The following is a 20,708-nucleotide window of genomic DNA, read 5'->3' on the forward strand; positions in this document are numbered from 1 at the left end:
AACAGTTCATTTAGTTACCATTCAAACTTACAATGGCACTGAAAAAAGTGACTAATGACTGTTTTTCACACTTACAACCTTTGCAGCATCCCCACGATCATGTGATCAAAATTCAGATGCTTGGCAACTGGTTCACACTTGTGACCGTGGCTGTGTTCCAAGGTCCTGTGATCCCCTTTTACCGCCTTCTGACAAGCAAAGTCAAGGGGGAAGCCACATTCACTTAACAACCGGATTACTAACTTGCCCGCTTTTGTGATGTCAGTGCATCATCATTATGGACCGCTGCAAATCAAAGGCCAAAACTAATGAAGTAATTTTGTGAAGAAATGATTTCCTCCTTTAGGGAAGTTTCTTTCCTTCCACTATATATCAGGGGGGCAACAATACTGGCAAATTATGTAAGTTTACTATATAGTGATTACTAATACAGGGCTGTAACTCTTGATTATATCCCAGAGGGTTACAGAATATGTGCAGGGAACTGCTAGAGTGAAGGGAAATTTATTTAATTTACAGGGTCCTTTCATTTGGCATATTTGAACTGTTTTGTGCATTTAAGAAAACTTAATAGTAATAATTTCTGATTGCCCATGTTATTAGTTATATAATCTTAAATTTTAGTATTAAAATGAGAATACAGTTTAAATGAAAACAGCAGGTGTCATCACTAGAATAATATAACTCAATATTGAAGCAGTCATCCCTTTGAGTTTTTGTAGTTTTAGGACTGCGGCGCAGCATTAGCTGTTTGAAAGCTGGACAACATCCAAACTTTTCTGCAGAAAACAGTTATTAGCCACCAAATAGCAGGTGAGATCAGGTCCCGGACAGGTCCATCTACAAACATTTCCTAACTCAAATATAACTATTTCCCACTCCAACACTGCAAATAAAACTGTTTTATGCCTCTACTATATATGAAGCTCTGAATTCCATTTGGCAGATGAATTATTTCTTATCCTTTGCAAAACCTATTCTGCTCTTAAAACTGAGTTTTTGCTTTCTTGAAGTATTTTGCCTTTTTTGATCTAGGTGTTTGATTAGCATCTTTTGAAATAACAGCAGCACAAGGTGAATTAAATACTGTGACTTAATACACAGTATATTTCAAAATAGCTGAAAGAGGTATAAACAATTGTTTCCAATTACACAAAACCATATACAAGAGTCTATTTCTTTTATTCCATTGCTATTTCTAGTCAAGATATTTCTGGTTACTTTTTAATATTCTAAAAAGAAAAATAAATCTATCTATGAAGCATGAAAGTAGATGGTACGCACAACAGTCATCCGTCTCCTAAGATGCCCTGAGTTCTCTGAGGGAAAAAAACTAATCTTGTCCCCAACCCAATTTCATTGGATCATAATGTAATTAGCAAAAACAATTGATGAATTTCTCACCTTTAAATCTATCATCTGAATCACTCTCACTCTCACTGTTTTCATCTGAAAAAGACAGGAAGATTCTACTAACAAAGATGCATTGCAATGAACACGTGCCAAAATTTTCTTTGCAGAAAATGGTTCATGATTAGCAAGTGTTTAAGGAAAGACAGCTTGAGGATGTTCAAGATGATATAGGAAATATTTAGAAAACTGTTTTTATGTTTCCCATCCAAATTATTTAAGTATTAAAAGAAGTTGTGCAACATCTACATTGTAAAGAGGAACAATTTAAAAGTTTAAATTGGCTGAGTAATATCAATTAATTATATGAAAAATGCCAGCTTGAACAAAACATAAGGGCCATCACAGTAGCCAAACTGTGATTCATTCCCAGCAAGCAGCTTTCAAGAAGTTCAAGGAAGAGGTGTACACACTAGTTAAATGCTCTTAGGCAAGCAAACAACTATACCCACACCACCAGTTGCTACGAGGAACAGCCACATCTACATCAGCACTATCACACAGGTCTCCCATTGTCAGGAGCAGGATTAAAGCTTCATCCTAAAGCTATAGCCACATACCTTGGGAATAAGGTTCATTTGGAGTTTCTGACATTTCTTCTACATCGGCACATATATACACAGGCAGAATTCAAATAAATGACATAGGCATGATTTCACAGATATTAAAAACATTTCTTTGGAAACAGACATACAGTCTAGTTAATAAATCCTGCTATTGTATTTATGTGTTTCACATAATAAATAGATAATTGAATATATTGGTTCGCCATAAGCACACTTGTGGACTACCACTGCTGAAATTGGTGAATAAGTTCCAAGAAACAATGAAAACCAGCTGCTCCTCACTTTATACAATACAGATTTATGAAGCTACGCTAGCTTTCCAGGTTACTGCAGCACTAGTAATTAGGTGTATTTACTGAAACTGATGCAAAGACTTGCATCAGAAAATATAACTTACTCATATATCCCTCACATGCAAAGAAACAAGCATCTAATCTTACAACTTTTGTTTTTGTCATAGGACATATTGTTATCCGAACTACCTAACAAATCACAGTAATTTCTATAACTGGTAATCAACACTTTCCTATAAATCCCCCAAAATTATGGTCTATACCTCGCAGTGATGCCGTTTCAATATTGGACATTGAAAGCTTCTTCAATCTTTTTTTCCCTCTTTTTGCACTATAGATAGAATTGATCCTCTGTACCAGCTGTAAAAGAAGAAGGAAAGAATTGTTGGCACTGCATACAGAAATTCAGGGCAAACATTAATCAAGCAGAAATTCTCTTTCATTTGAATCTATTACGACTGTTAAATATGAGAAACAGTTTCATGTATTCAAAATTCATGCCAAAATAGGTCTTCCAAGATTCAGTAGAAGGCCATAATATATGGACCCAAAATGTAGCATAGCTTCAGTCAAAGATTGACCTTATTTGTTTCAAATGATTTCCAGTATTTCCAGTATTTAATTTCACTGATGGATTACTTGAATGACTGTGTGCCAACAAGTTGGTAGGACAGACCTTCTCCAGGATGATCTATCTCACATCTGGCCCTCAGGTCTTCCAATCACCACTGCAATCAATTCAATTTGTCTTACTGTTCTTTTTTTTTTGTTCTTTCCTTCCATTTTCTTAGTGTTATGGGCTTAATATTTAATATGCATAGCAATATTGTCTCTGTTCATGTGGCACATTTAATTGGATGACAGGGGATAGTTTTTCTTGTGAACACAAAAATGAGATCCGTGAACCCAATTTCAGTTAATCACAAATAATCCTGGTTCTTTGGGGTTAAATGGATATGAGGTATATCATTTGAACAGCTGATGGAGAGTTATTTGCATTCAAAGTAAGAAAGGTAGTTTACATTCTGAAATAGTTATTTAATCTACAACTGAGGAGGAAAAGTGTAAAATAACCCAACAAATACAGCACACAGTTTACTTACAAGAATAATTCAAATATCAGAACGTATTTCAAAACCTTTTCTTTTCCCTAAGGACTATTATCTTTTTCCCAGTCTATGATTCCAAACTTGGGTTGGCACAAAACAGCCTGGATGTAGGCGCGGGTGTTTCTGAGTGTGAGTGTTTGTGTATGTGTGTTTTGTGTGAGTGTGTGTGTGTGAAGAAGACTGCGGTGTCTATTACTGTACCTTTGGGACTCTGCGAGCCCTGCGTGCGGATAGAAGTTCACTGGTAGTACTCAAATTGTCATCGTTCAGGCTAGAAGGAGAGGAAGGGATGCCAAGCTGGGCCAGCAAGAGCATATCGTCATGGCTGTGCCTCTTGGGTAAACGCGGCAGGCGATGGCTTTTCCTTTCTGACCAGTTTCCAATTCTTAGGGACTGGCTGCTAGGCTTTAAAGGTAGCTACAAAGAAAAAAAAATAGAATTGTAGCTACTGAAATAATAAGGCGGCCTGACTGAATTCTTAATTAATAGAAAATCAAACGTGTTGAATAAAAGCTAACAATCTGACACAGCTGCTAAACTGCTACATTAGTATTTATTTATTAACTTTCTTATTAATTTTTTTATATATTATTTGATTTCTATAGCCACCCAATTCAACCAACTGACTTTGGATGGCTTATACTTTTTAAAATGATAAAGCAATTAAAAACAGTAAAACAGTAAAAACACCCACAATTAAAAAAAAAAACTACAAATAGCAGCTGTGATGATTAAAGCTAAGTAACGGGGCCTTTAACACATTCTGAGCCCTGGGCCAGACTACATAGCCAAGTTTTTAAAGCATTGTGGAAAAGCCAATAGGATTGGGGCCATTCTAATCTCTGAGGGTAGAATATTCCATAAAGCAATGGCTACAGCAAAGAAAAGTCATCTAGTTCCTGCCACTCAACATTCTTTGACTGATGGGATCTGCAGATCCAATCTGTTGGATCAAGTTGGATGGGTAGAAACTCTTGGAAAAAGACAGTCCGTGAAGTAACCCAGTCCCAAGTCATGTAGGCTTTAAAAGTGACAACTAGCCCCTAGAAACACACCAGCAGCCAGTGCAGCTCATGGGATAGTAATGTTACATATGCCATGCATATGCCACTATTTGCTGGTTTGCAGTGACCCAGAATCCATATCATGCAAAGTTCCATTCTATTCTGCTGAGATTAGATCCATGTGGAACATTGTAACCAATTCTGGACACCATAGTTCAAAATGGGTACAGATAAATTAGAGTAGGTTCAGAAAATGGCTACAAAAATGTAAAGTGTTGGAAAATCAAGCTCTGAAAGGAAACCTGAAAGGAAACCTGAAAGAAACTCTGGATCATTAACTTATAGAAGAGCTTATTAAGCATGGATACATAGCAATCTCATATCTGAAGAACTGTCAAATGGAAGACAAAGTGAACTTATTTTTTTATTGCTCCAGAGGCCGATACCAGAATCCATGAGGAAAAAGGTTCACTATAAACATCATGAAGAACTTCCTGGTTGTATGAGTTGTCAGTCAGGCTGCCATATGACATGACAGTGTTTGGTTCTATTCTAGGTCCACTTTCAATAATATTTTAAATGAGCGTCAGTGAATGTTCAATAAAAGGCATTTGTTAGATTAAAGTAGAAATGACATGGAATCAAAAATTGCATTTTAGCATTAGTATAAAGATTTAGGAGTACTGTAGGAATGAGGCTGCACTGAGCGGAAGTACAGAGGAATCAACAACAGGAAATAAAACAAGAAGTAATTCAGGAAGTAAAGCAAACCATTAGATACTAGGATTTGAAAGCACAGATTCTATATGCCCGTCTCTGAAGAAGATGAACAGTTTAGAAATATGACAAAGAAAGAAAGAAAGAAAGAAAGAAAGAAAGAAAGAAAGAAAGAAAGAAAGAAAGAAAGAAAGAAAGAAAGAAAGAAAGAAAGAAAGAAAGAAAGAAAGAAAGAGTTTGTGGCGCAGTGGTAAGAATTCAGTATTACAGGCTTGACTTGGCTTTCCATCCTTCTGAAGTTGGTAAAAGGAGGACCCAGATTGTTGGGGGCAATATACTGACATTGTAAATCACCCAGAGAGGTCTGTAAAGAACTATGTGGTAGTATATAAATTTAAGTGCTATTGCTATTGCAATTTTAAAAAATTAGATAAATAAATAAGTAAACAAGCATTAACAGGTCAATTAGAAGTTGCTGTTTTAGGGCACAGTTCCAGATTCTGCTTCACAGAATTTTTGAAACAAACCCTTGAAGAAGAGGGAGACAGATAGTTATTATCATGATAGTTATGTATTACTTCCCATGTCAGGGTCGATACACTATGTTCAGGAATACTAGCTGAAAGAAACAGGAGAAGATATGCCACAATTTCCTTATGGATTTTTGAAGCCATTCATTTATTTATTTAATTATAAACATGCTGTACTAATGGGATTTGCATCTGATTGAATAGGCTCTTCTTAGGGTACTGCTGTTTTATAGTATTCTCTAGCAAGCTTTCTTGTCTACTATTTAAAAATCAGGAAGGGTCTGATAGCACCTTTTCATAATAAAAGGTTTTATCCTTAAAAGCATATGTTAGTTGGAAAAGGTGCTACTGGAGTCCTTCTGATTTGGCTGACACAGCTTTCCTTCTACACTACCTACAAGCTATAATCTGATGATGCAATAAACATTCCTGGTTTAATCAATGATCTACAAGATATTTTTTGTTATGCTGAAGTTTGATTCTTTTTGTTTCTTTTTTACTATAATTTTGCTTGATTGTATATCTGATGCTTTAATAACAAATAGAATATTAACAAAACTAGTCTATCACCTCACATTCTTTTATGGGGAATACAAAAATACTCTGCACAAAGTAGTCTAAAGTTGCAATGAGAGATATACTATCCTGAAAAAAATGCCACAAACTCAATGGGACCTTTTTCTGAATAGAAATTCATGAAATACTGTTATAAATAACTCTTTAATTTCCAAAGCTAGAATCAATTGTTCATATATACTTCAATCTATCCTTCACACATATAGTATACATTTTAAAACATCAGACCTCAATTCTTGAATGACATTTGTCCAGTTTCAGAGGAGCTGAACGTTAAAGTCTATTTACATTTAGAAATATAAAACTGAGCAGAATCAGGAAGTTAGGCCAGATACACATTTAATGGTTTTACAATAGGTTATTGTGTGTTAAATGTTTTACTCTTCCAGGTTACTGAAGGCATTTCTTTGGAAATACAGTACATCCTATTGTTTTCTGTTAAATTTATCTGGAAATATATCATACTGGGACATATCCTTAAGGTTGGAATGGTTATTGTAAAGTAGAAAAACAGATTTGGGGGATGAGAAGTAAAGCAGATGATTATGGAAATTTATGTGTATTCTATTATTTCCCAAGCTAATTATATTTTATTAGTTGCTATTTTTAACAACTTCATAGAGTACATTAAGTAAGAGAAGGCTGCACATAAATTATATAAAACAAAAAAAAATGAAAAACCAAACACTGGTCTTTTGTTTAGTAGAAAGCATTCAATAACTAATTCTGGGAATTACAAGATCGAAAAAAAGTTTATGTACTTAACAATTTCACAATCCTATTCCAGCATTTAAAAAAGAACAGCAAATAAAAAGTGAATACATATTAAAGATTTTAGATTGAAGATGTTAATGTCCTTCTTTTCTCATGTCCCTTTCTCAGTTTAATATACTTATATGGTTAAATTGTCTAGCTATTCTCCTGTTGCTGATCTTTTTTGCAAGAAGAAAATAAATACTGTACTCGGCAACATACAGTTCAAACAAAACGCAGTGCAGTGCAGTGCAGTGCAATGCAGTGCAGTGCATTTATTATTACCTGTGGAGGTGTTGTGTACTTCCTGTCCTGTGGACTCCACATCCTGTGCAAAGAATCCAGGGAACTTTCAGAAAGCTGTTGGGGTTTTCGGCCTGCATTACGGGCTTTCAGTTCCACATCCTCATATGGGTTTTCCTTGGATGAATCTCCTTTACAATTTTTTTTCAAGAAAAGAAAAGCAGATAGGAATGTTAAAGAAAAAAAAATCATGTGAACTAAGAGAAAGACTAATAGCAAACCTCCTCAGCTTCCAGCGTGACTCATCTTTCAACTGCAGCTGGAAGTACTTGGAGTAGATTTTGGCTATGAAAGACAGTTCATTTTTAAAAAAACGATTTCACAAGATTGCTTTCTGAGCCTCTACAGCTCAAGCTTTGTTCATGAATTTAAAGCACACACACACATTAAGCACATAATTGTTTTAAAGAGAACCAGACATGTGAGACTTGATTCAGAAACACTATTGAGTTCAGTGATACTTCCTAAAGAATAACTGTGTATTGGATTGCAAATATGAAAGCTCTCCATCCCTTCCTATAAATAGACAATTATACTGCTATTTATGACCGTTTGGACTATTTGGGTATAACTATGGGAGATAAATTCTACATAACATTTGTAATGGCATTACCCCATCTTTTTAAAAATCTTTCTTTTTAGCCTAATTATCATTCCTGGTATTAATGATTAGATATAGTTAGCATTAGGCACAAAGCACCCACCACACATAGAATTGCAGCATCATAGTAGGATTGCAAAACTCTGGACAACCATTAGAGCAGTGGCCCCCAACCTTTTTTGAACCAGGGACCGGTTTCACGATTATTTATTCTTCCACGGACCGGTACCTGAGTAACACGAGACTCCACCGCCATCGGGACGGCTCTTTGTTCGAAGCCACCACCCCCTCTCTTCAAAGAAACTAAGGCGCAAGCACCCAAATGCCACTTTCAAACTGAAAACCTGGAAGCACTTTCCAACCGAAAACCTGGAATCGCCGTCGGAACAATATGGCGGTGCCCAAGCTTTGCAGCCCAGTAAAAAATGATCCACGGACCGGTACCGGTCCGGGGACCGGTGGTTGGGACCCCTGCATTAGAGGACACCAAAGAGCTGTAAGAAATTCTGACACAAAGAAAAATATATCTGTTCTGAATCCTAAAAAGTGAGCTGCTACAACTATTGGTTCCCTGCAAAAGAAAACACTAAAATAACTTGTCAAAGCCAGGTATGTTCCAGTTTTGCATTTATTAGTTATGATAGCCCTGGAACAGGTAGAGCTAATTTTCTCCGCTTTATTATTACAAATATCAAAGGATATAACATTTTCTGCAAAACTGGCATTTTCAGTGAAACATTTCTAACACATCCAGCCTACTAATCTGGTTATTGCTCCCACCACCCCCATAGCAATAAACAGCTTGTATCTTCAATAAAAATAAAAGGCTTAGGCTTGATTTAAGATATACAACATTTCTTAGATTAGAAAACGGATTACATTATTTGGAAAGTTTTTCACTTTGTTAATATGTAGTATCCTATCAGATGAAAATACTAATGTTCATTCTGGAATTCTGGGGAATATTTAGAAATTCAGAGACTGCTTGCAAGCTAAATTGGAGATATGTGGGCTCCTATATATTTTCAGAAATATACAGAAAATCTATAAACAAAAAACTTAACAGCCATGCATTCAAACACTAACCTTTCATGCCGTCTCAAGAAGCCTACAAACATGGGAATACTACAATCAGTTCCCCACTGTCAGCTAGCACATTTTCTTATGGGAAATATTCTTTTTAGGGATGAATAATTGTCTTTTTACTGATTATCTTCTTTAAATGGAAGCAAAAACTGTATCATTTATGAAACTACAGCAAAAATACTTCATACCATTTCCTTGACTATATGCATATACACTTTTTCTTCAGGCACAATTTTTGCCACTATTTTTTTCCAGTGAGAAACTATTTTGTCTACACGAATATCTAAGTATAAACTCACTTTCTCTGAGTTGCAAACAATACCACAATCTACTCAAAAGTATTCTTTTAGTGCTCTTTACCCAGCCTTGGAGTTCTCTGCCATCTGTTCCTGGTTTACCAAACAGTTGCCTCAGGAGTTATCACCTCATTAAATTCAATCTTAAGCCATGCATTTCAAGTTGTCAATTTATGAAGTTCCAATTTAGTATTGGATCTATATTAAGAGATTCTATATTGATTAACTTGGAGAGCACTTGCCTATAAAGTTACCAAGAGCTGGACACAACCAGATAGTTAAAACAAAAAAACCCACTGATTAATATTTCATGCATTTCTAGTTATCAAGTCTTATAGCCATTTTTGTATGAACCAACCTTCCCAGACTCTCAGGGTTTGATGGACATGTTTGAGTATGCACATACATATGCTTTTGAGTCAATGTTGACTTAAGGTTTGCCACTGTTTTTGTTCTAGAGCTGAGAGAGAAGGACTGGCCCAAGCTTACCTGAATGGCTTTTTGCCTAACGTGGGACCAGAACTCACAGCCTCTCAGGCATTTCTAACTGATGCCTGAAAAGCTTTTTCATTTTATTCCTTCAGCGATGCACATTATCCCAAACTTTGCTATTGCCCCTCTAATTCAAAAATTTTGGAGATATCACTTTGGAGTTCTTCAATGCTGAATAATTTAGTGTGATCTGTAAACTTGGCCATCTCAAATGATTTGTGTATATTAAATGCTATTGCTCATCCCTCTAAACCAATATTTTAGGATTGTTTTAATTAAAAGGCTTGAACTGCCGCTGCTGCACTACAAAATGTTTCCACTGGCAGTCCTTGATTATTATCTCAGAAGGATGGAATGCAGTTGTATAGACTGTACTGGAACTTGCAGAGTCTGGAATAGAGACACCACCCAGCTTCGATCAAGCACAGTTTAGAGATGTATTTGCCTATTCAGCAAGTCAGCTTTAATGACAACATAGTCGTTATGGGATAATAATATTCTACATTGATATTTTTTGTCTTCCCTCCTTGCCAGAAAAATCTATAATGGTGATAAACTGAGGTTGCACAATTGATTTTGAAGGGAGTCAGCTTACAGGTGCAAAGTATAGTAACAAAAAGATGATTATAGGGTTTTGGCAGCTGAAGTAGAAACTCATAAAAACAGACCTAACACATCTAATACTCTTGTACATCATGAGGCAAAAATTATAAATGTGTTTTTCAGAGGGTATTTTGTTCATCTACCATATGACAATGGCTAGAAATTGGGAAAATAAAAATGAAAACATATTTTCAGAAGCTCCAGAAAGTTGGAAATACAATTCAGAACTGATTGCATATGTTTAATTCTCTTTAAGAAGCTAATTCTCTGTTAAGAAGTCTCTTATCCTTTGCTTATTTTGGAGTAAGAATGCAAGAGACATTTGATGCCTTTGCTTATTTGGAATTTTCTTGCTTATTCTTTCTTGATCTACTTTAACTTTGGCCACATAAAAATTGGAATGTGGCCCTTAAAGTCTTTTCCAGAATTGCACTGTAAAGGGTTCTCAGACATTATGAAGTAAACATGCATAAATTATCATTTGGACATTTTGTTTGGCTGTATAATCAATAAAGATGACACCTTTAGAGCCTGAGAGACAGAACACATGGTTAGAAGAAAGAATTAAAAATATGTGCATTATGAGACACATTGAGGTGGGCACTATTTTTAATTTTGAAAGTCGATATGCACATTTATTTACTTACTCGTGCATTTTGGCTTCTATCTTGTTAATTCCCACGGGCTCTATGTAGCATACAGAATGCCAAACATGGAATTTGAAAAGTCACATCACTCTGTTTAACACCCAGTGAGACTGCCAGCCTGAGGATAGGCTAAACTATTATATCTACAAAGCTTTCCTAGAATGCTAGATTTTTATTGCCTTTTGGAAACCTAGTAAAGTTGGGAAGTAGATGACTATGCCATAGGGAGAAAGTAAGGGAGAAAGTTATTGTAATACAATCAGGATGCTTCAGAGGAAAAATTATAATCTAGTGCTGTGTAATTCAAGCATTACTGTTATTCATGCTCACAGTGCTGCTTCATCATACTGAAAAATACACCCAGCCCCTTAGGACAGAGACACTCTTAGGACAGATGGAGGATACCCCATCCCGTTGGCTGTGAAGCGTGGTAGATGGAAAGCGGCATCTAAGCAAAACTAAGCGGTAATACGAGGCAAGAGTGAAAAATGAGACAGAAAAACTGCATTCCTTATTTTTATATGAAGTCACAGTTTTAATCTGGGAGAAGGAATTTCATGCTGCACTGCAGTTAAAGAATTTATCCTGCAGTTAAGCGAATTCCCCTCATAAAAGGACCAGATCTGGAAATAAACAACTTACTTCACAGGCAGTTTCTAAGCCTGCAGACAGACCTGAATAATTCACAGCCTCTTTAGAAAGATAGATGTACTGACACAAGATTGACAGCAAGACACAAAATCAGAAAACAGATGGTACTTGGAGGTGGTGAGTTTTAGCTGCCTAGCTACATTCTAAAACGAACAACTGATAACTCTCTGGAAGTAATGCTGGAATACTGCCCCATAATCTATCGGTGTACAAGAAAGTTACGGATCTCCAAACAACCATAATTAGTTAAATCATTCTACAAAGCAAGCCTTCTTTTGCAACTTTGCTGAAAGATGGGTCTGATTGAAAACTGGATCTGAATATTGGCAAAGAAACTGTTTCCAACTAATGATAAATGCAATAGATACATTATAGCAGGGATCCCCAATCCCCGGAACAATACCAGCCCCTGGCCTGTTAGGAACCAGTCTGCAAAGCTAGAGGTGAGCAGTGGGCAAGGGAGCACAAATTGAATAGCAATAGCAGCTTAGATTTATATACCGCTTCATACAGCTTTACAGCCCTCTCTAAGTGGTTTACAGAGTCAGTCAGCATATTGCCCCCAACAATCTGGGTCCTCATTTTACTGACCTTGGAAGGATGGAAGAGACTGAGTCAATCTTGAGCCCTTCAGGATCAAATTCCTGGAGCGAGCAGCGAGTTAGCCTGCACTATCGTGTTCTAACCACTGTGTCACCACGGTTCTAACTAAAACCATCCCCTCCCCATCCATGGAAAAACTGTCTTCCATGAAACTGGTCCCTATTGCCTGAAACAAACTTGCAGCCCGCAGGCTGGATGCATCAGGTACTGGCCACGCCCACCAGCAGTTTAGCAAAGGGAGAAAAAGTCATGATACATCACATGATGACATGACTCCACGAGCTTGACACCACTGGCCTAAAAGGTCAGAGACCACTGCATTGTGGGACTGAGACTGTATTGTCTACTAGATGTCTTTCCTCAGGTGTAAATTGTACAGATATAAAAAAGAACCAGACCTTTTTTTTCTAGCAAAAATTTATGTTTGCCCATATTAAGAAAAAGGGAAAAGGAGATAGAAATAGTGGAGTGTTTAGGGGAGAATATTAAGGAAGGAAGGGTGATGAACATCACAATGGACATTAAAGTCAAATGCTCCCCCATTCAAATCTTGGTGGGACAGAGTGCTATGGAATTTTCTACCTTTCAAAATTTGCTCTTCTGATTTAGATCTTCCTGTCTAAACGAATTATACCATTAATAGAAAAAACTGGCAAATAAAATATAGTAGATTATTAAAAGAAAACATTTGTGGATGCAATGAAACTACTATAATGAAAGTTGACCATGGAAATGACTTTGGACAATGCTGGCTCCCACAGCTAAGAAACAGATGAGCATTATCCCCTAGAGTTGTACATGATTAGATAGGGGAAGCCTTTACATTTATAATGAAACTATGGTATACATTAAACATCCCTCCTCCCCTGTTGTTAGGTGGTTGACTAGAGATAAATGACTCTATTAGGAATTAAGAGTTTCCAATGGGCAGAATGGTTGCATTCAGGCAACGTGCTTAATCTAGTTATGAATTTACCCATTTTATGCACTCAGAAAATACCCTGAATCATAAACCAATAAAATAGGCAAGGTTTTCACAATGTGCTAAGCCAACAATTAATTAAATCAACAGCTAATATTAACCAAGCTTGGTATATACTGTGGAAGTGCTAAGTTGTACGTGTGATCTACTCATGAAATGGGTGGCCATATAAATATATATTTAAATAAACAAATAAATAATACTAAACCCCTTTATGTACCACAATTCTGCCACAACAGCCTGTCTCTGACCATGTAAAAGTTGAGGCGAATGTAACTGAAGAGATAAATGGACAAAGCAAGATGAATTATTGTAAATCCTCCCTGTTTTCACACCCTTTCAATGCTTATCGTCATAATGTCATATGTGATCATTTGATGTAGGTACATGGTTTTTTTAGTGGAACAGACAACTGTAAGCCTCTCTTAAGCAGTGCATCTCCAGACTTACTGTACAGAACCTCTACAGCTGTTCTAACTTCCAAACTTTGCCAGCCCCAACTCTCCTCCAGCTGGATCTCAGTCAGCAGTTCTTAAATACATGGTGATTCACAGAAAACAAGCACTTGGCAAAATGTGTTAGTTCTTCAAACAATGTGTAGATACTTTAAAACAGTATTACATGAATCCTATAGTAAATGCCAATAAGAACTTGTGAGCTAAAGAAAAAAACTAGAGTGCAAAGCTCACCATATTAACCTTGACTCCACTCTTCAGCCCATCTTAAATTTAACTGGTACCTATGATGGTTCATTTTTGAACTATTTACATTCCAGCTGTTCATGATAAGATCATCAAAATCTAATCAAAATTACAGTAATTTCATGCTTCCTTTTATGCCATGTCTCATGTTGTATAAATACAGGGGGGTAAGTAGGAGATGCCTCTGAGTCAGTTTTGACTAGTGACAATTCCTGGGCCAATCCCTGTAGTTTTCTTAGCAATCCCAAAGGTGCTTTTTCAGGAGGAAACTGGACTTACTTGCTTTTTCTTTGAAGGTGTTTTGCTTCTCATCCAAGAAGCTTCTTCAGCTCTGACAGGATAGTGGGGAATAGAAGTATCCTGTCAGAGGATCCTGAAGAAGCTTCTTGGAGCAAAATATCTTCAAAGAAAAAACAAGAAAGTCCAGTTGCCTCCTGAAAAAAGCACCTCTGGGACAACCAAAACTTGATGACTGAGAATCTCTACAGACTTTTTTCTTGGCAATGTTTTAAAAGTGGTTTGCCATTCCTTCCTAGGGCTGAAAGATACGAATTGGCCCAAGATCACCCAGCTGGAATCATACCTAAGGAGGGACTAGAACTCAGAGTCCCCCAATTTCTAAGCCTGATGCCTTAACCAATGCACCAAACTATGTTTGCCTGTCATATTTCTATTGCTCTTTAGAACAGAACAGAACAGAATGGAATGGAATGGAATGGAATGGAATAGAATAGAATAGAATAGAATAGAATTCTTTATTGGCCAAGTGTGGTTGGACACACAAGGAATTTGTCTTGGTGCAAATGCTTTCAGTATACATAAAAGAAAAGATACATTGGTCAAGAGTCAAGAATCATCAGGTACAATACTTAATGATAGTCATAGGGTACAATAAGCAATAAAATCATAGTAAGAAACAGTCAATATAAATTGTAAGGATAAAAGCAACAAAGTTACAGTCATACAGTCACAAGTGGGAGGGGATGGATGATAAGGAGTGATGAGAAGATTAACAGTAATAGTAGTGCAGACTTTGTAAATAGTTATACAGTGTTGAGGGAATTATTTGTTTAGCAGAGTGATGGCTTTCGGGGAAAAACTGTCCTTGTGTCTAATAGTTCTGGTGTGCAATGCTCTATAGCGTCGTTTTGAGGGAAACAGTTTATGTCTAGGATGTGAGGGGTCTGTAAATATTTTCACAGCCCTCTTTTTGACTTGTGCAGTATACAGGTCCTTGATTGAAGGCAGCTTGGTAGTAATTGTTTTTTCTGCAGTCCTAATTATCCTCTGAAGTCTGTGTCTGTCCTGTTGGGTTGCAGAACCAAACCAGACAGTTATAGAGGTCAGATGATAGACTCAATAATTCCTCCATAGAATTGGATCAGCAGCTCCTTGGGCAGTTTGAGCTTTCTGAGTTGGCGCAGAAAGAACATTCTTTGTTGTGCTTTTTTGATGACATTTTTGATGTTAGGTGTCCATTTTAGGTTATGTGATATAGTAACCTAGAAATTTGAAGGTCTCTACTGCTGATACTGTGTTGTCTCGCATTGTAAGAGGTGGTAGTATGGGAGGGTTTCTTTTAAAGTCTACCACCATTTCTACGGTTTTGAGTGTGCTCAGTTCCAGATTGTTCCAGTTACACCACGAAGCAAGTTGTACAACCTCCTGTCTGTATGTGGATTCATTGTTGTCTCGAATGAGACAAATCACTGTTGTGTCATCAGCAAACTTCAGTATTTTAACAGATGGATCATTTGAGATGCAATCATTGGTATATAGGGAGAAGAGAAGTGGAGAAAGCAAACAGCCTTGTGGGGGCCCTGTGCTAATTGTACAGGTATCAGATGTGATTCTGCCTCGCTTCACCTGCTGCTTCCTATCTGTTAGGAAGCTTATGATCCACTTACAAGTGTGTTCAGGTACCGCTAGTTGGTTTAATTCACTTAGAAGAGTGTCTGGAATGATGGTATTGAATGCTGAACTAAAGCCTACAAAGAGGACCCTTGCGTAGGTATTTGGAGATTCAAGGTGTTGTAGGATGTAATGCAGAGCCATATTAACAGCGTCATCTGTCAATCTATTTGCTTGGTATGCAAACTGCATGGGATCTAACGACAGATCCATGATGGTTTTCAAGTGGGACAGCACAAGCCTTTCAAAGATTTTCATAACTACAGATGTTAGAGCAACTGATCTATAGTCATTCAGTTCCTTGATGGAGGGCTTCTTTGGCACTGGGATGATAGTAGAGTGTTTGAAGCAGGAAGGAACATAGCACATCTCTAGTGATCTATTTAAAATGCAATGAGACTCTTTTACACTGAAAAATAGCATTATAAGGCCACTAATAACAATCCAAAGTCACAACTTACCAGTATCATGACTGCTAGTATGTCATAAAAGAGCATGCAAGTTTTTAAGTTCTTCACAAGTCTTACATAGTAAAAAGTTAACAAAGCATTTTTGTTAATAAAAAATCAATTTATTGGGATATTTCTATAACACTCAACATATAATTATCTTGATATTTGGCAACTTAGAATCTTGAAGTAAGCAAATCCAATTGTTATATTTAAAAGAAGGGAGAAGGAGATAGAAATCTCGCCAGGTCTCTTCTGATATTTTGGCTAGCATTAAAGAGCTATAGATTACTGGTTTACTTTCTTATCAACCAACATAATCATGTTTGCTTCAAATAATTAATTAAGTCCTCAGAAAGTTTCAATTCTCAGTGACCATAATTCTCAGTTACCATATTTAGTTTACATATGAATGAGAAAAGCAAACACTGTATTAGTTTCTACTAAGAATCTGCAAAGTTCAGATAGAGCTCTCAGCAAAATATAATCACATACATAGACATGCAGAAGACATATTTTTTGTTCCAGATTTGCTTTCAGTCATCAGTTTAACAATAAGAATTTTCCAAATTCCTGAGAGAAATTTGGAGTTTATGGAATATCTCCAAAAATAATGAATATTATACGCCTAAAATCATTTTTAATTTAACTCTAGACTCAGTTTCAGTAATTACGATGGTTTCTGATAGATAGATAGATAGAATGGGAGCAAATAAAAACCAAAAAATGTAGGAAAGGTTAAATGATGCCAAGTCTGTCTCTAAAACTGAACAAAGTCCAGAAGCAAAAATGGACAAAATAACCCAAATAAAAGCCAGTTTGTTATAGTGGCTAAGGTCACGGCCTAGAAACCAGAAGATTCCACGTTCTAGTCCTGCCTTAGGCATGAGAACTGGCTGGGGGACCTTGAGCCAGTCACCTTGTCTCAACCTAACCCATCTCACAGGGTTGTTGTTGTTGTGAGGAGGAAGGAGTACTTATGTACATTCACCACCTTGACTTATTTATAAAATAATTCAGATCAGAATAAATAAAGCAGGATTATAAAAATCTAACAAAAAATGAATAAAATTACAGTTACTAGTGGGGATTTTTGCATAGATTTTACAGTAAAACTATCTTCAGCACTATCTGGAATATGAATTTCCCACTGGCAACACTGTTTAATTGGCTCTTTTCCCATTTTCCTTTCAATTTCAATTAATTTCTCTTTTTGTAGATTATGGGAAAGCTGGATAATGCCAAGAATGCCCATTGTGTGTCCAAGTCTGTTTCTTTGAAATTTTGGTATTTTGAATGTTCTTAGCTCCAGATGAAATATGTTTTTATCATAAAGCTAATACTAAGAACTTTATTCATCTTTCAGAACCAGGCAGAGCAACTTTTATTTCAGAAAGTTTTGCTTTCTGTCAGATGAAATGCCATTACTTTGTGTTTTTAAAATATTAGAATTGCTTTGCCCCTCTTAAACATTTTTTCTATTTCAGTTTTTTTACCATTATAATAAGCTTGATTATAAAGTCTATTATAGTCATCACTGCTGTTTTATATATGATAACCTGAAAAAAATCACTTTGGTGGAGATTGCTCCTGAATAAAACTAATATAGATTGCTTTAAATGACTTTATGGATTACCACAGAGAGGAAATTCAAAGAATAGAGTGCTCTGATCCACTAAGATACTATTATTAAACTAATTATTAACATACAACTCAATAAAATAGCACAGAATATATCAAAGGAGAAATATTTTCATGATTTGGTATTAATCTTTGAAAATGAGTCAAAAGGGTGGGCATGATAACAACTGTAGTTGCCAAAGCATATTGTGATAATAAAACTTCCCTAAAGAAAAATGAAGGAGAAGGATGTAGAATTTAATATATACACAGGAATGGTTTCAAAGGTGTTATACCAACAGAAAGTAATTGGGGATTCTTTTATAGACCTAATATTAATAGAAGTTCTTCTCTAAAGAAGAAGAAATTTAAATCATTTAAATCATATCCTTTCAAATATGATATAACTACTGTAGACCGGAAGGGTCTTAATATGAAGAGAAAACAACTCGTAATTCATCTATTTTTATCGTTAAATATTTAGTTACCACATAGTAATCATTTTAACAGAATGCCAACAGTCTCATAGGCAACAAAATGTATTTTTTATGCTGGGTGAAAATGTTGGCTTCAGTTTGACTTTCACACACAGAACTAATGATGAGGTCATCATTATGAGTTCCTGTCTTGATGCAAATCTCCTGCAATAAGACTCAAGCACATTCGTGTACACACTCTAAATTACTTCCTTAGTATTACCTGGTAGAGACATTCTGAAATCATTATGTTAATTGTAATACATAAATTTATAGGAAGTCAAAATGTGTTTAATTACAGAAATGAATTAAACTGTGTGTTATTAGTGCTAGCATTTTAAAAATCTGTGTGTGTGTATTCATTTTTTTTTTATGAATCTGAATTTATTTTGATCAAGAGCTATCAATGAACTTCAAGATTGCTTTATAGCATCCAGAAACAAGATATTGTGGTCTAGTGAGCAGAAAAGATCACTGTATATACCACTGTATAGAAAGAAGAAAAGTATCTGAAGTGTTGCTCTTATTCTTCATGCTAGCAAAGTTTTGTTTGTGCTGTATCAAAGAATAGAGCCATATATGGAAAGAGAAATGCCAAATGAGAAGCTTCAGACAAGGGAGAGGGGCAGAAAATCAAACAGAAACTATTAAAGCAGTGCTTCTCCCAGTAGTAAGAAAACTGGATCCCGTGGAAAAGAAAGATCTTCATTAATGGAGTTACAGACAATGACTAAGATTACAGAATAAGAAGAACCATTCAATCAGTTCAGTAAGAAAATAAAGACTGTAAGCTCCCTTGAGACAATGATTAGCAAACAGAAGTTTACATCATGTAACATGATCTGACAATGGAGGAAAAAAATAATCATGATCAAGAGTCTGAGGGAAGTGAAAGAAGGGGAGGCAGTGAAAATCCCTCTGTGGAGAGGTATGTTTGGAAGGTCTTTTTCTACAAAATATAGGAAATCCGATCGAATTCAATGAGACCTAACCAATAATTAGAATTAAAAATGAAGAAAATGCTCCCTTTTCTCCCTATATTAAATCAAAATATGCTCAGTAATTATGCATATGCTCATGAATAATCTGATCCCGTAAATTCAGGGATTACACATTTCTTTTACTCCCAGGATTTAAAAGAGCCACCAATTTTTCTTAATATCGGCAGGGAAGGGATAATAATAATATAGCAAGAGCACTTAGGCTTATCTACACTTTACAGTACTTTTACAGCCCTCTCTAAGCAGTTTACAAAGTCAGCATATTGCCCCCAACAATCTGGCTCCTCATTTTATGGACCGCAGAAGGATGGAAGTCTGAGTCAACCTTGAGCCTGGTGAGATTTGAATGGCCAAACTGCAGGCTGCCAGCAGTCAGCAGAAGTAGCCTGCTGTACTACAGTTTAACCACTACACCACATGGCTCTTATATATAGGTAATCCTTGACTTACAACCAGTCATTCAACAACTGTTTGCAATCATGACAACCTTGTTACAGGTGCTTTACAGGCCATAAACCACTTTCAGCTATCCTAAAGCATCTCACTCACACACACACTTTTACATTACCGCATTTTGGGTGCTTGGCAACCCGTTCACATTTACAACAGGCTGCCAAGTGTCCTGTGAATATGTGATTGCCATTTGCCATCTTCTCTGTCTGCTTCCCTAGAAAGTCAATGGGGAAGCCAGCAGGAAAGGTTGCAAGGAGAAGAGAGGTTGGCTTTGAGGTTCATTTCTCCAGTGTACTTGAGGGAATTCCCCCTCCCCTCCACGCAAAGGAAGGATATTCTTCTGCTGGAGGAATGGACCTCAAATCTGGAAAAACACTAGCAAACGCCATTGTTTTGGAAAACTCAGAACAATGTTATTCACTAGCATTTCCCCCTCCAGAGGGGAAAAGCTAGTGGGTGCCATCATTATGAGCCTGGCACTCATGTTCATTCTCCTTAACAGGGTGGGTAGAGGGCTCAGGCTTCCTGGGTATAGTGGGAAGCCTGGGCTCTCCCCCCACCACCACACCATGGCAGTTCAGATCCTTTTTCTCGCACTCCACTTAACTCATGCAATCACTTAACAACTGCAACTAGGAATGCTGGGATTGCAGTCATTGAGTGAAGTAATCATTTGGACTCTCACTTAATTAACGACTGCTATGCTGAACAACTGAGATTCCAGATCCACTCGGGGTGTTAAGTGGAGGAATATCTGTACTCTGGTTCTTTCACCTGGTGGCACAGCAGTTAAAAGGCAGGATTGCAGGCAAACTCTGCCCACAACTTGGAGTTTGATCCTAACAGAGGTCCAGGTTGACTCAGACTTCTAACTA

General features: G+C 36.6%; 1 protein-coding gene across 6 annotated transcripts in view; it reads right to left on the reverse strand.

Moving 5' to 3' along the window:
* The window catches only part of DENND2B (DENN domain containing 2B), a 157,016-nt gene that overhangs the window by 40,318 nt on the left and 95,990 nt on the right, over positions 1-20,708 (reverse strand). For all 6 annotated transcript variants that reach the window (XM_026706479.2, XM_087921084.1, XM_087921085.1 and 3 more), the window contains 4 exons: positions 7,244-7,392; positions 3,580-3,795; positions 2,533-2,629; positions 1,405-1,449 (listed from right to left, as the gene is read on the reverse strand). In XM_026706479.2, the coding sequence (XP_026562264.1) occupies positions 1,405-1,449; positions 2,533-2,629; positions 3,580-3,795; positions 7,244-7,392 (507 nt within the window). The remainder of the gene's footprint in view (positions 1-1,404; positions 1,450-2,532; positions 2,630-3,579; positions 3,796-7,243; positions 7,393-20,708) is intronic.

This window comes from Pseudonaja textilis, chromosome 1 (genome assembly GCF_049901715.1).
Source record: "Pseudonaja textilis isolate UNSWEBS1 chromosome 1, rPseTex1.2, whole genome shotgun sequence".
In the NCBI taxonomy this organism is placed as follows: Eukaryota; Metazoa; Chordata; class Lepidosauria; order Squamata; family Elapidae; genus Pseudonaja; species Pseudonaja textilis.